This window comes from Papilio polytes, unplaced genomic scaffold (genome assembly GCF_000836215.1).
Source record: "Papilio polytes unplaced genomic scaffold, Ppol_1.0 DF824269.1, whole genome shotgun sequence".
NCBI classification, from domain to species: Eukaryota; Metazoa; Arthropoda; class Insecta; order Lepidoptera; family Papilionidae; genus Papilio; species Papilio polytes.
The window spans coordinates 1,214,576-1,230,682 of record NW_013524935.1 but is presented as its reverse complement, the minus strand read 5'-3'; the positions used below and the strand labels follow the sequence as shown (position 1 = coordinate 1,230,682).

The 16,107-nt window shown below is 35.0% G+C and overlaps 1 protein-coding gene and 1 pseudogene across 1 annotated transcript; both read left to right on the top strand.

Moving 5' to 3' along the window:
- Window positions 1-1,372: 1,372 nt before the first annotated feature.
- Window positions 1,373-6,301, top strand: LOC106105825 (annotated as a pseudogene).
- A 542-nt stretch (window positions 6,302-6,843) lies between these two features.
- Window positions 6,844-14,539, top strand: LOC106106484 (glucosylceramidase-like). Its single transcript, XM_013287069.1, has 12 exons — window positions 6,844-6,916; window positions 8,348-8,475; window positions 8,787-8,841; window positions 8,937-9,075; window positions 10,331-10,487; window positions 11,391-11,551; window positions 12,016-12,139; window positions 12,366-12,479; window positions 12,690-12,837; window positions 13,253-13,332; window positions 13,614-13,903; window positions 14,264-14,539. Exons 1-12 carry the CDS (start codon window positions 6,859-6,861, stop codon window positions 14,364-14,366), a joined length of 1,557 nt encoding a protein of 518 aa, XP_013142523.1. The 5' UTR covers window positions 6,844-6,858; the 3' UTR covers window positions 14,367-14,539.
- Window positions 14,540-16,107: the final 1,568 nt, after the last annotated feature.

Genomic DNA, 16,107 nt, shown 5'->3' with positions numbered 1-16,107 from the left:
ATTGAGTACCTCCTTCTTTTGGGAAGTCGGTCAAATAAAATGAATTTAATATAACTAACTACTACATGAAAGCAAAAGTTAAAATATGTGTCTCTCACTACATTTTTCTAAAAAAGCTCAGCGAATCTCGTTTGTAAGAACATTTGTAGAACATAGTCTGGAACATAAACACTACTAATTCACATTTGTAAGTAATTACTATTATTTTTTAACTTAACACACTTAAGTCATTCCAACAGACAAATTAATTTTATCTTTAAGTAATATCAAATTAAAACCGTAAGCACACCTGAAACTGAACAATCGCACAACCGTTTAGTCGCGGTTTGATTCCTATTTTTAATTGACTGCAAAACAATCGACAATCGCACATTCGTGAGATAGTTTAGTCAAAGGTGTGCGCCCACTTTATACTCGTAGATAAAAGTTTTAAATTAAAACTGTCTTGCTATTTATTTCGACTCTTACTTTAGTTCAGATAGTACATATATGCTGAAATATAATCTAACTTAATTAGTGAAAAGATAATACCGGTTTTAAATTCCTTTGGTATTTATCAAGATGGGTTTATACAAGTTTGCTAGTGTCGTCTTGCTACTATTATTTTGTGTTTCCGAAATTATTACCGGTAAGTGAAATTTATTACGATTTTTCATTTTTTTGACCGACTTCCCAAAAGAAGGAGGTACTCAATTCGTCTGTATGTTTTTTTTTTATAATATAAGGTGGCAAATGCCCATAACCATCCGCAATTGCAGATGCGTTACCTACCCTTAATCGACGGAGGAGGAGACGCACATAAAAAGTCATATAATAATATGACTCCGGTCGTAGGTTAACAGAAGACAGACCTACTTTATATAGGAGAAGCGTGCAGAAAGATGTTCAATTTATATACCCTACAATGTCGATTTTTCAGTTATTATTAGAAATGTGATGTTTTTTCACGATGTGTGCAATTTTTCTGATTTTAGAGAGCCAATGTTCTACGAAAGAAAAGCCTTGTGCAGCGCGGCCAGTGGAAGGACAATCAGTACTTTGTGTCTGTAATACGACGTACTGCGATGAGATAGTCAGAGATGTGCCAGAAAAAGGACATTACGTTTCTTATACTTCATCCAAGGTACAATATTTTTCGCATTTGCTTCAATATTAATTGCATTAGTCTCCCTATTACTTAAGAGAACCAAGATGTTAATTTTTTTTACAAATTCAGGCATTTAAAAACAAATTAATTATTAACTAAATAATCTTTTGTGGAATTTAGTTTATTTCCAGCATCTTTTGTTTTTTTAAATACAAACAATGCCTTTTTCCTTTTTAAACTTTTTTTTCCAGGCAGGCTCAAGATTTAGAAAAAGCTATGGTGAATTCAAAAAGACTTCTTATTCCGGTAAAGAATTTGATTGTTAAAACCATAACTTTCATTAAATATTTTTTATTTTAAAATTATATGGTTGCTGTAATTTTTGTCTGTAGGTAAAGAATGTATCGATGTTTTCAAAGTTAATCCAAAAAAAACGCATCAGAAGATTCAAGGGTTTGGCGGTGGCATTACTGACTCCGCGGGCATAAACCTATTCAGTCTACCTTCGAACATGCAGCAAGATATGATCAAGTTAGTTTTTTTATAACATAATGACAACAATGCTCAAACGCTCATTGGCTTTTTTTATATCCATAGTTGGCAAACCAGTAACTGGCCACCTAAACCCGCGAAAATGGCGAAGCGATCGCTTCCCATAGACATCCGCAGTAGCGGAGGCGTTGCCTACCCTTAATCGACGGAGGAGGAGACACACATAGAGGATATTTCCCCTTCTTATGCATCTCCTCCACTGTCAAATCCACTTCCTCTTCCCATCCTCTTTTTATAAGAAAAGGGTGGTAAAGAGAAAGGGACTTAAATCAGGCCTCCTGCACCACACTCATCAGACGAAACACGGAATTGTTTCCATTTCACGTCTGTCTTCAATGTGGTCGTGGTATTACACCGGGCGTGCCGGCCCATTCGTGCTAAGATGTTGAAGCGGGCACTACCACTGTCGATTTATTTATTTTATACCCTTCTAAACCATAGGTTTAATAGTAAGTTGATTAAATTATTTCCTTCTTTTCAGTTCATACTTCAGTGAATGCGGTATTGAGTACAATATGGGCCGTGTGCCTATTGGCGGTTGTGATTTTTCCACACATTTGTATGCGTATAACGAATACCCAGTCAACGACACGTACCTTACCAACTTTTCTCTCACATATGAAGATTATCATTACAAAGTAAGCTATGTCTATATATAAATTTTAACCGCGAAAAAGATGAAAATTTTGATTACAAAATGGCGCTGAAAGAGTTTTTTGTCAATAAATCGATTAAATATTTCTTTCTCGATCACTGAACAGCTCACTGAACACATTGTGTGCTAGTTATGCTGAAATTAAAGTGGTGCATTTGTTAGTCCAAAAGGCATTATGCAATCATCAAAATTATTTGAATCGTTATATTGACATGGTAATGTGGAGGGGTACATCGGTAGAGGTAGACCTAGAAAGAGATTGATGGATTGCGTGAAAGGTGACATGATCAAAAAGGGAGTGATGACTGAGATGGTGGACGATAGAGTAGAATAAGGCAGGGGAGATGATGATAATTGATATGTTTCAGATACCAATTATCCAAGCTATCATGAATGTGTCTACAGCACCGCTGCAGTTGGTAGGTACAGTGTGGTCACCGCCGGATTGGATGAAGCAAAACTATACTGCGGGAGTCAATAGATTGAAAGACGAATATATGAATACATATGCGTTATATTTCTTGAAGTAAGTTTTCCTTTTATTTTTAAGGGCCTGCTCTACCAAATTGTAAATTGTCTGATAACAATCAAACGTGTGACGTGAACGTGACGTCATTTTTAAGCTATTTGAGTACCTATCAGCCAGTGGTGGGACAGGCCCTTACTAGTTTTTTTATTTTATTTACACGCTCGAAGAGCTTTAAAATTGAAAAGCACGTTTAAAGTGACGTAAAATATTGAATTAAAAATTGTTAATAAATATTCTTACAGATTTTTAGAAGAATATAAGAAAAAGGAAATCCCTTTTTGGGCCATAACAACAACAAACGAACCTTTGAACGGCGTTATGCCACTAGGCGACTTCCAACATCTCGGCTGGACGGTTCAGAAAATGGTAATATTTTAGAATGTAATAATTGGATATTTATTGCCCCCTGTAGTATAATATGCTTTTTTCCAGGGTGAATGGATTAACAACGATTTAGGTCCAATGCTATACGTAACTCTAGTTTTAAAGATGTCAAAATCCTGGCAGTTGATGATCAGCGCTACTCTATACCAATGTGGTTTAACATCGTAAGTAACATCGTAACAGTTATTTATTTTTTACTAGCACTTCCCGTGCGGCTTTATCCGCATGGTTTTATAAACAATTTATTTTATTGTCTCCATTTGTTAAATTCACAATTGCAAATGTCAAAATGACTTGACATGATGACCAACCGTGGTAACCTTGCTTTCCGACGTGAAGTTTTTTTCAAATTTATTTATCCTCTAAGTTTAATAGCTTGTAAAATGTATAGCTTAAAGCGTGATGTAGGGCTTTTTTATCAAGGAAATAATTATTCAAAAATATGTTGTGTTTAAAAATATAAATTTAAAAAAAAAGTGGGTAGCCTATGTGTTCTTTCAGAGTATCATCTACATCATACCAAATTTCATAGGAATCCGTCTCGCCGTTTAGGCTACAAGCTCTCATATCTATTCACCTTTCCATCTAAAATTTATCTTTTACAATATTAGTATGATATATTTAAAAAACAGGTTGATTTGATTTTACTTTACTTATGGTATATGTAAAAACCAGCCAGACGGAGACACGGTGATTTTAAAAAGAAAATTGTAATCAAAGAGTTTTCATTTCAGTTGTTGATGATAGTTCCGGAAGCAGAACAATACATAGATGGCATTGCGGTTCATTACTACCTCGATACAATCACACCAGCGTCCATCCTGCAGGAGACTATTAAAAGTTACCCTAACAAGTTCGTCATATCTACAGAAGCATGTTCAGGTAAATGGTATTTATAATCTAAAACGATAAACAAAAAACAACTGAAGTATTAAAGCCTTCGCCCGCGACTCCGTCCGCTTGTAAAAAAAAAAGCGGATAGCCTATGTGATCTTCAGACTATCCTCTACATCTGTACTAAATTTCATTGAAATCCATTGAGCCGTTAGGTTACAAACTCAAACAATCATATATAACCATTTTCTCATTTATAATATAAGTATGAAAAGTATGATAGACCGAAGTAGTAGGAGTTGGCCTAGAGTGTGAACATTTTTCATATAGATTTCTGTTACTTTGTAGACTAAATTAAATTAAAAACTAAATCTTACTAATATTATAAATGCGAAAGTTTAGATGGATGGATGGATAGATGGATGGATGGATGGATGGATGTTTGTTAGCGTTTGTAGCCTAAACAGCTGAACGGATCTCCATGAAATTTGGTACAGGTTTAGAGCATAGTCTGGAAGAACACATAGGCTACTTTTTATCCCTGGAATAGTTACGGTTCCCGTGGGATACATTAATTTAGTTTTTTAATGTTTACTTGATCATTCTGCAACGGTTCAACATATCATATTTAAATTCAGCACAGATATAAAACAAAGTCTGGGTACTGAGTACACATGGGATAAGCTTCATCCCCGAGAAATGTCGGGTTCCCGAGGGATACGTAGCTTTTGTAATTTATATAGTTTGTATATTTTCTAATACCACGCGTAAGATGTCGCGGGCAACAGCTCGTTAAAAATATATCCACTAAGGTTTAAACTTGTCCACAGGATTTACTGGTCCGATAGACCAAAGGGTGGTCTTAGGAGCGTGGGACAGAGCTGAAACTTATATCACTGATATTCTAGAAGTATGTATATGTCATGCAATTCTTAACATAACCTTCTTGGTCTACATTATAATTAAAAGAAATCTATGACACTTGTAAAATAGGTTAATTACAGTTTTTAGAATTCCAGTGTCTAGAAATACACCCAGACAACAGTGAAAAGCATTGCGAAACAATCGACAATCGCACAACAGTTATGATAATTTAGATCAAGTTGTGGGCCCGCTCTTAATGTCGTTTCAAAGTATTACCATATTGCCTTTTCAGAATTTATTGAACAACGGAGTGGGATGGATTGATTGGAACATCTGTCTGGATATGATAGGAGGACCAAACTGGGTACAGAACTATGTGGACTCTCCAATCATTGTTAACGCGGATAAGAAAGAATTTTACAAACAGCCAATGTTCTATGCATTAGGTCAAGTCACAAAGTTCGTGAAGAGAGACTCTTATAGGATAGAAATGGCAAACATCACTGTATGCCCTAATACTGTTGGCAAAGTTGACGCTAGGTAAGATTTAAAACATGTTTTTGGGGTTAAATGTCTCTTGTTAAATATAACGATATTGAAATCTGGTCAAACATTGATTATCCAACTTTGTTCCTTTGCTCGCGACACCGTCCGCGTGGAATTGAAAAAAAAACAAAAGTGAAGAGCCTAGGTGTTCTTCCAGATTATCCTCTACACTATGCCAAATTTCATCGAAATCCGTTCAGCATTTTAGGCCACAAACACTTAGAAACATCCATCCATCTAAACTTTCACATTTGTTAAGATTGAAATCTGATCAAACATTGACTCCTTGTGCGACCAATTTTGTCCCAGACTTCAATGACACACCCGTAGCTCGAATATCAGAAGTAGTTAACATTTGGTGCATGTTTCATTTCAGTGACAGCTTCTTCGTTTGTAACTCGGATGGCAACGATCCAGTTTACAATAGTGCTGCCTTCCTCACTCCGGAGAACACGATAGTTGTCATCATATACAACAGGTAGAGATAGAGAGAGACAGTTGTCGTTTCTCAACTCTTATTGGGTACGCGTTTGGGACGTAATAGGTAATAGGGATTTCCATCGGAAAAGTTCAAGATATAATCTGGTAATTTTATGGGTAACCTAATTTCAGACATTTTTCAATATTTTACCCATCTGCATGTTATAGGTCCGCTTTTGATGGTTCTGTTTAAAGCTGCCACTTTCGCGATATTCCTTTGTTGATTAATTCTTTTATGGAAATATAAATTTCGATGTTATTTTCCAGCGGGGACGCGAAGAGTGTGATTATTTCTGCAGGAGACAAAGAGGCGGTGGTTGAACTAGAAGCGTCGTCTATAACGACAATTGAATTTCATAATGAAGATTAATCTAAATAACAAAGAATATGTAAAAAACATATTTAAATAAATTTATATCAAGTATTACAACTGCAGTTTTCAATTAAAATGATTCGGCTTGTTTGTTTTTCTGTTACTTTAAAAGTTTTTGTGGACATAAAATGTTTCACACCACTGACCAAATTGTACCAAACAATATACTTAACGCCAGAGACTTGCGAATAAGTGAACCATGTTTTAATTGAAACTAACACATTAAATGCCACAAGGATTATTTGTATGAAAGTAGTTTTGACAATCAATGGCATTTAACGTGTTAAAGAAATATGAACTTGAAGCCATACATTCCTGATATGCACACCACAAACATGATACGGTAAACAATAGATAGCTAGCGAATAATTCTACGATAAGACTTGTATTTTGCATATATCAGAAAGAGATAGCTATAGTTCTCCCAACTTCAAGACAAAGCTTTTCTCGGGTTCTGAATGGTCCAGCTATTCAATCAGTCGGTCCTAGGCATCTAGAAGTGTCACTCGTGTCATTCTAATCTAGTTTTTTATATTATAACAAATCAGTGTATAATGAAATTGTTTATTTTAGGTTTCATATTATTTACATACATCTATGTTATTGACTCTGGTAAGTCTATTACTAATTTATTAATGTTATTAAATTTGTTTTTATATTAAGAGTAAAACATAAATAACGGGTGAATCTGTTAATATCAGCTATATTAAACTAGCTTTTCCCGTGCGGCTTCATCCGCATGAAATTATGATAATTTTATTTTATTGTTTACATTTGTCAAATTATCAATAGCAAATGTTAAAATGACATGACAAAGCTTAGCCACTTTCTTGACGTTGGCAGCAACTTATTGTCTCTTTCCCACATTAGGGTTTTTATCCAAAATATTTACCCCCTAAGTTTAATGGCGTGAAAATATATAGCCTAAAGCATGACGTAAGTGTAGGGCTTTTTATTTAAAAAGAATTATTAAAAAATATGCTGTAATTGCTTACATCTTAGGCAACAAAGAAGTGTGTGTTTACGCTTTATTATAATAGTATAGATTTATAAATGTAACTAACAAAAAAAAAAACAGAAATAAGTAATTTCATTTCTAATTCTAATTGCAATCCTTGCGCTAATTTTTTCAGAACCGTTTAAAATCTCACTTCGAAATGAACAGCTATTATTATAGTTAAGAATGTTTATTATTAAATAACATATAGCCTATATTATTCGCAGAGAAATTACCTTTTGAATGATGAAAGAATTTTCAAAATCGGTCCATTAGTTTTTGCGTGAATCAAATGCATACAAAAATCCAATAATACAAATTTTTCCTATAATATTAGTATAGATAATACAACAATGATTGTGAATCAAGACATTGAACTTTTATACTGATTACATATTTATAAAATTTAATATTCGTTTGTAAGAATTATCAGTTATTTTGTTGTTTTGATATTGGAGACCAACGAATGTTAACCTTGTCTATAGACAACTGCAATAAGTTAAAAGGTATTTGATCCCTTTGTAAGGCAGAGGGCCGCAAAGAAAGATATATCCTTATAGGTCTCTACTACGGAGGCCTAATTTAAGTCCCTTACTCCTTACCACCCTTTTCTCATAAGGAGAGGATGGGAAGGGGAAGTGGATTTGACAGTGGAGGAGATGCATAGGAAGGTGAAATATCCTCTTTATGTGCGTCTCCTCCTCAGTCGGATAAAGGTAGGCAACGCATCTGCAATTGCAGATGTCTATAGGTAGCGGTCGCTTCGCCATTTTGGCGGATTCGTGTGGCCGCTTGCACGTTTGCCACCTTATGTTATATACAAAAAAAAACCTCCTTAACAACTTCAAGTCTTTACATTAAAACAAAAGGTTGAATAGAAGAGGTCTAGAATTTATACTCCGGCAAATTTATCAAACGAACGCAGAATTACTCCCACTTACAGTTTGTCTTTTGTGTTGTCGTATTGCACTTGCAGCCGGCTCATCACAACACCTAATGTGCGGACTTTATTGTAAATTGTTAAGTCAATTTTAATGAAATTTCAGACAAGCCATGTGCTGCTCGACAAATAAAAGACAAGTCTGTAATATGTGTGTGTAATACGACGTACTGCGATGAATTTACAAGAGAAATGCCAGCAAAAGGCGGCTATATCACCTTCACTTCCTCAGAGGTAAGATATAATAAAACTAGATCTTACCTATAATGTTATCGTCCTTAGTAGGTTTTAGTATTGATAGAGTTTACCAGCTATCCTTACAGTTTTGTTTTAATAGTAGGCTATTAGTATAGGCCGTAACAATAATACTGGCCTCCTATAATGTTAATACTCTACGTTAGGAACACAGTTGATTGGTTTTAGTTTATTCTGTTTTGTAAAAATGAGAAAGCAGTAATCAACGTTTGGCGATTGTATAGTCAAAGGTGCGCTCTTATGTAACGGCGCATAGATCATGATGGTTAACTATATCTTGTAAATTCCAGGCCGGCGCCCGATTTAAGAAGGAATATGGAGTATTTCATGACTCGGATTGGAATCGTAAGTTCAATTGCAACAAAATATGTTAGCCGTCAAACATTTTATAGACACGTATTGTCTCTTTTCGACAGCTATTATTCTATGTTATTTTTCAGCGAAATGTTGCTCTGCATCCCTGGTAGTGAACCCTAAGGTGAAGTTCCAAGTAGCTGAGGGTTTCGGTGGCGCGGTCACTGACGCAGCGAGTATCAATTGGAAGAGTTTACCCGAAGAGATGCAGCAATCTCTGATAAAGTTAGTTACTATTATATTAATAATATCAGAATACATCATACTAATATTATAAATGTGAAAGTTTAGATGGATGGATGGATGTTTGTTAGCAGAAGCATTGAAGCAACTTATTGATAGATGTAGATGTTTTAAATTTTAATTTAAAAATAATGATAGAAATTTCTGGTTTAATAAACATAGAGAGGAATCAAAAACCACTATAACTTTTACAAATGTTCCGTTAAAGTTACAATTTCAAAGTAACTATCTTACTAATATTATAAATGCAAAAGTTTAGATGGATGGATGGATAGATGGATGGATGGATGGATGGATGTTTGTTAGCGTTTGTAGACTAAACGGCTGAACGGATCTCCATGAAATTTGGCACAGGTTTACAGCATAGTCTGGAAGAACACATAGGGTACTTTTTATCCCTGGAATAGTTACGGTTCCCGTGGGATTCATTAATTTAGTTTTTTAATGTTTACTCGATCATTCTGCAACGGTTCAAAATATCTTATTGAAATTTGGCACAGATATGAAACAAAGTCTGGAGTACACGTGGCATAAGCTTCATCCCGAAGAAATGTCCGGTTCCCGAGGGATACGTAGCTTTTTGTAATTTATATAGTTCGTATGTTTTTTAATACCAAGCGGACGAAGTCGCGGGCAACAGCTCGTTTAGTATAATAACTTTAGAGTAAATTATCCGATGTTTACTATTCGAAGTGAACAATAATTACTTTTCATGCTTTATCTTTTGTTAAAACAAAAACATACAGATTTAGTAGCAAAACAAATGATAGCTCATTCTATACACGTATGTGTTCAAACATGTGTTATATCAGTGGAAACTTTTTTTTTTATAATATAGCGACCGCTGCCCATATACATTCGTAATTGCAGAAGCGTTGCCTACCCTTAATTGACAGAGGAGGAGACGCACACAAAGAGGACATTTCCCCTTACTATGCGTCTCCTCCACCGTCAAATCCACTTTTCCTTTCCATCCTTTCCTCTTAAGAAAAGGGTGGAAAGGGACTAAAATTAGGCCTCCGGCGACGAAACGCGGAATTGTTTCCACTTGACGCAGGTCTTCTGTGTCACTCAAGATAAACGTATGTTTATGTATGTAATTTACTTGCGATGGATTTCTTAAACGACTGAACCGATTTAACCCATTCAGGTTTCTATCGATTAGTTTTCTATTCGGAAATGTCATAGGATCAATCGTTTTTAATAAAGAAATGTTATTTTTCGCCTTTCTTTCCAGTTCATACTACAGTAGTAAAGGGCTAGAGTACAATATGATCCGAGTTCCAATCGGCGGCTGTGATTTCTCCACCCACGCCTACGCGTATAACGAACAACCAGAAAATGATGTCGATCTATTAAACTTTACGCTGACTTCTGAGGACTTTGATTATAAGGTAGGTTTATACAACTTCTTAACATCCTTGATAATTTCTAACTAATATTATAAATGCGAAAGTTTAGATGGATAGATAGATGTTTGTTAGATTTTGTAGTCTAAATGGCTGAACGGATTTCGATAAAATTTGGCATAGATGTAGAGGATAGTCTGGAAGAACACATAGGCAATTTTTTATCCCGAGAACAGTTACGGTTCCCATGGAATTCATTTATTTAGTTTTTTAACGTTTATTCGATCACTCTGCAACGGTTCAACATATCTTATTAAAATTTTGCACAGATATAAAACAAAATCTGGATAATGTGTCAAAATGTTCAACAGTGGTAGTGTCCGCTTTAAAACAGTGGTAGTGTCCGCTTTAATATCTTAGCATGAATGGGCCGGCACGCCCGGTGTAATACCACGACCACACAGAAAACAGGCGTGAAGTGGAAGCAATTCCGCGTTTCGTCTGATGAGTTTGGTGCCGGAGGCCTAATTTTAGTCCCTTTCCCTTTCCATCCCTTTCTTAAGAGGAAAGGATGGGAAGGGGAAGTGGATTTGACGGTGGAGGAGATGCATAAGAAGGGGAAATTTCCTCTTTATGTGCATGTCCTCCTCCGTCGTATAAGGGTAGGCAACGCATCTGCAATTGCGGATGTCTATGGGCAGAGGTCGCCTCGCCATTTTGGCGGATTCTAGTGGCCGCTTGCTCGTTTGCCACCTTATGTTATAAAAAAAAAAATTGTAACTTTAAGGTGGAATACTCGACTGTACATGGTAGTTACCATTTTTTTTGTAACCAATATAAAGCCGACACAGGACGAAATGTTTTGATTGGTTAACAGCCCCCTTTCTTAAGATGTAAGTGGGAAAACATATAATTAATCGCTTAAGGTAATGTAATAATTACTTTTAGATTCCAATGATAAGAGCTATAAACCGTGTAGCTACAGCGCCGGTGCATATAGTAGCGACCACCTGGTCCCCGCCCGTCTGGATGAAGACAAACCATAATATCTCCGGCTTCGGAAGACTCAAGAAGGAGTACTTCCAGACTTATGCTTGGTATCATTACAAGTAAGGAGATACTGACATACGAAAGTCGTTTATTGTTAATTTTTTATCATAAGGTTGAAACGAGCATGCGGCTACACGAATCAAGGCTGATCAAGCGACCGCTGACTGTAGACATTCACAATAGAGAATGCGTTGCCTACCCTTAATTGACGGAGGAGGAGACGCACATAAAGAGTATGTTTCCCTTCCTATGCGTCTCCGCCACCGTCAAATCCACGTTCCTCTCCCATTCTTTCAAGAAAAAGGGTGAGGATTAAAAGGGACTAAAGTTGGGCCTCCGGCACCACGCTCGTCCGACTACGCGGAATTGTTCTCACTTCACGCCTGTTTTCTGTGTGGTCGTGGTATTGTTGGGGGCGAGCCGACCCATTCGTGCAAAGATGTTAAAGCGGGCTCTACCACTGTCATACTTGTACTATGATAAAAGCAATTTGATACTTTGTAATAATTTTTTAATTTCACAGATTTATCGAGCAATACGCAGCTCAGGGTATAAGCATTTGGGCGATAACAACAACTAACGAGCCGATCGATGGTTTCTTTGGATTGGCCAGATTCAACACGCTTGGTTGGTCTATTGAGAACATGGTAAGACGTCGGTATTTTATTTTTTACTTAAATAAGCACTAATTAATTGGATTAATAGTTTATTTCAAAGATAATTTGCTTCTTTTCTAATTCAACTATCGATCTCGCTCTTTCAAAAAGTTCACTTCGCTATTTTGGGAGATTCTAGTGACCGCTTGCTCGTTTGTCACCGTGTAATATTAGGAAATACTCATAAAAACTATGTAACTATATTGTGTTATTCCAGGCAGAATGGATAGTCAAAAATTTAGGTCCTACGATACGAAATTCCAAATTCAAAGATGTGAAAATACTGACATGCGACGATCAAAGATTCACAATACCTTTTTGGTTTAATGTTGTAAGTACGTTGAGAGATATTCAATTGCAGATATATTTTCGCTTTTGTACCATAGAATAGAATACTTACAAAATGATTTTCTACCCTTTTTGCGAGTAATTACGTAAGAAAAATTGCGCAAATACACAAAATGGAATCGAATAAATATGGTTTAGTTTTTTTTTCAAGGTTTCTTTTTAAGAATTAATCACAAGGTATTTAATCTTGTAGATGTTGCGGACAAATCCTAAAGCATTGGATTATATAGATGGTGTAGGTGTACACTACTATGCAGATAAAGTGGTGCCAGCCTCCATTTTAAATGTTGTGTCAGACACACATCCTGATAAATTTATACTGGCTACCGAAGCTTGTGAAGGTAATTTTTATATATTCATGTGGCTATTTAATTTTAATTCATGCTATAGGTTTAAAATATAATGCTTTTCAAAAATGTACATGAAGCATCTTAAATGATAGCTCTTATCACACTAATATTACAAATGCGAAAGTTTAGATGGATGGATGTTAGTAACAGTTTGTAGCTTCAACGGCTGAACCATTCTTGATATAATTTGGCATACTTGTAGATGATAATCTGGAGGAACACACTAGTACTACTTACGTTAGTTTTTTTAATTCCACGCGGACGGAGTCGCGGGCGAAAGCTATCTAAAAAAAATCGACATTTTTTTGTATTTCGTAGCTTTTCTGACAGATCCATTATTAACGCACAAAATGTTATTACAAATTATTACATTTGTATAGATAAATTAATCTTATTTCAATTATAGGAAGCTTTCCTTGGCAAACGGAGAAAGTGGACCTCGGGTCATGGACAAGAGCTGTCACTTACATATCGGACATCTTAGAAGTAAGTCTATAAAAACCTTATGTAAAAATAAAAAAATCATATTTTGAATCCAAGTTTGATAAAAGATACAGTCTATACTAATTTTTCATGAAAGATAAGGCCATATTCAGAGTTGCTACTAAGGGCATTCCTTAGTGTACATAGTATGAGATATGTAGAACAACTGGTAAACTGAACTTAAGGAGTCGTTTGGTTAAAATTAAAACATCTTAGTATAAAAAACTGTTCACGGAATTTTTAAAGTCTGAGTATGTAAATAACAGATTTTTCTCTCTTTCCAGGATTTAAACCATAATGTAGTTGGCTGGATAGATTGGAACTTGTGTTTAAACACGCGCGGAGGACCTAATTGGTCAGAGAACTATGTCGACTCTCCCGTCATAGTGGACGCGGTCAAAAACGAGTTCTACAAACAGCCAATGTTCTACGCTATGGGTCATTTTTCTAAATTCATCAAACGTGGCTCCCGAAGAATAGAAGTGAATGAAATAAAGCCCTTATTTTCCTGGTCTGTCAAACATGTCGGATTTCTGACACCAGATGGCACTGTCGTTTTAGTTCTATTGAACGAGTGAGTATTTTGTCAGTCTCAAGAAGTTGGGGGCGTACTAGTTAGAGAATCTTTTATGTTTAAATTATAACCTAACTTTAGTTGAAAAGTTCAAAATATTGCAATTATAGTTTTTATCTTATTTAAATCAGTTGAGGCTAATCTAAAATCCTTACGGTTAATAATAATTCACAGTTTAAAAAGGAAACGCTTCATAAAACTTCACATTAAATGATGCATTTATAAAAAGTGCTTCCAATCTTAATTAGTAGAACATTTTTGGACAGAAAACACTTTTTGTTGTTTTTTTATTTCTATACCTAAATAATAATTTTAAAACCACGATAATTATAGAGTTTTAAACCTTGGCATTTATTTCAGAGGCGGCAAAAGAACAGTCAGCGTAAGATGTGCTAAGAAGAAAGCAGTTTTAGAACTGGAAGCGAAATCCGTTACAACAATGGAGTTTTACTGCGTTATATAACTAACTATATTGTATTTAGAATCTCTTATATCGCACTCAGAGACGCTCAAAGTTTACTAAGAGAGTACGCTAAATTAAGCTACTCTGAGTGTTGCTATTATATAAGTAAATATATTTTGTTATGTGCATACTTTAAGTTATAATCATAAGTTACCCGTTTTAAATAGATTTGTTAATATAACCTGTAATTAAAAAAAATGTTAATTAATAATTTTTCTTTATTGATAATGAAAAAAATGTCTTTAGTTACGTTTTTAAGAAATAAAGGAGGAAAATGAAGCTCAAAACATTGATGTTCAGTAAATCAGAACAGGACAAACATTACTCAAAATTGAAGAGATTTATAAACAAGACTATATTCCGCAGTATTCTATCATCAAAAATTGCAAATTACCGTTAATTTCCCACAACTAGAACATAAAGATAGACATATCGTCGTCCCACTCACGCATATCGAATAAACAAGGATGACACTATGTTATTGCGTTGCGTTTTCGAGTTTGATGTGTACATTAGATAATAACAGGAAGAAATCGTTACACTAACTCGTTCAGGGTTGAGTGATTGCATGACGCATCTTACGATGTAACGATCTTTGTGTTTATATCATTGACATTATTATTTAATAATAAAAGAATTGTTCATTGATTGTTGAAATTATGATTCACGACTACACTCGAGTTCTGACATGGATCAAGATAGTAAACATTTACAAAAGATAAACGATGCAACTATCAAAACCGTTAGATCCAAGTTTCTGTTTACCCGTGAATGTTTATTTTACTACTAGCTTTCCCCGCGGTTCCGTCCACGTGGAATTAAAAAAAAACAAAAGTTCTTCCTGACTATCCTCTACGTCTATGTCAAATTTCATCGATATTCGTTCAGCCGTTTAGGCTACAAACTCTAACAAAAATCAATCCATCTAAACTTTCGCATTTATAATATTAGTAAGAGTAAGATATGCACATAAATTGTTACAATACAGAAAATAATCTAATAACGGTGGTAAGGTTATTGACCTCGATTCCGAAAGAGATTTTACCTTTATCAAACAAAATTATGTGGACAATAAATTGTTAAAAGATATTTTAATTAAAATTATGTAAATACGATTTTAAACAATTTTATTTATGATTTAGAAGTAATTTGGAGTTAAAGCAAATACAGTCGAGAGGCAAAAGGGTTGGTGATATTTCAGATTTTTTAAAGATTGTGGTACAGAATCGATGGTTACTTTTTTATGATTTGCTATTCGTATAGTCTTTCTCCTCCTACATTTATGTAATAAGGATAGGGTTTGTATTTCCTGGCAAGTAAGAGAATGCAATAGAAAGAAATATATCCTTTTTTATTCCTTAAAACTTTTCAATATGCAACATGTACATGCAAATTAGCAGTGTTCATTCGATTGCCGAATCCTATTTCAATACAATACAGGAATTATGAACATTATAAATGCGAAAGTTTAAATGAATGGATGGATGTTTGTTAGAGTTTCTAGCCGAATCGACTGAACGGATCTCGATTAAATTTGGCATAGATGTAGAGGATAGTCTGGAATAACACATACACTGGAGTCGCGGGAAAAATTTAGTCACACATAATAATTTATCACTTTTAACAATCTGTTGACAAGCTGTATATGTCTTTTAAATTATCTTGGTGGCTTAGGAACATCGGCGCGTTGAGCGGGGCCCCTTTCATCTAACATTGTGGTCTAAGCGATTCGTACGTTACT

What these genes read in the sequence shown, in the direction of transcription:
- LOC106106484 (XM_013287069.1), top strand. Translation starts at nt 6,859, where the DNA reads ATGAAATTGTTTATTTTAGGTTTCATATTATTTACATACATCTATGTT. An exon ending in CATCTATGTTATTGACTCTG is followed by an intron (nt 6,917 to 8,347) that starts GTAAGTCTATTA and finishes ATGAAATTTCAG; the next exon opens with ACAAGCCATGTGCTGCTCGA. An exon ending in ACATATCGGACATCTTAGAA is followed by an intron (nt 13,333 to 13,613) that starts GTAAGTCTATAA and finishes CTCTCTTTCCAG; the next exon opens with GATTTAAACCATAATGTAGT.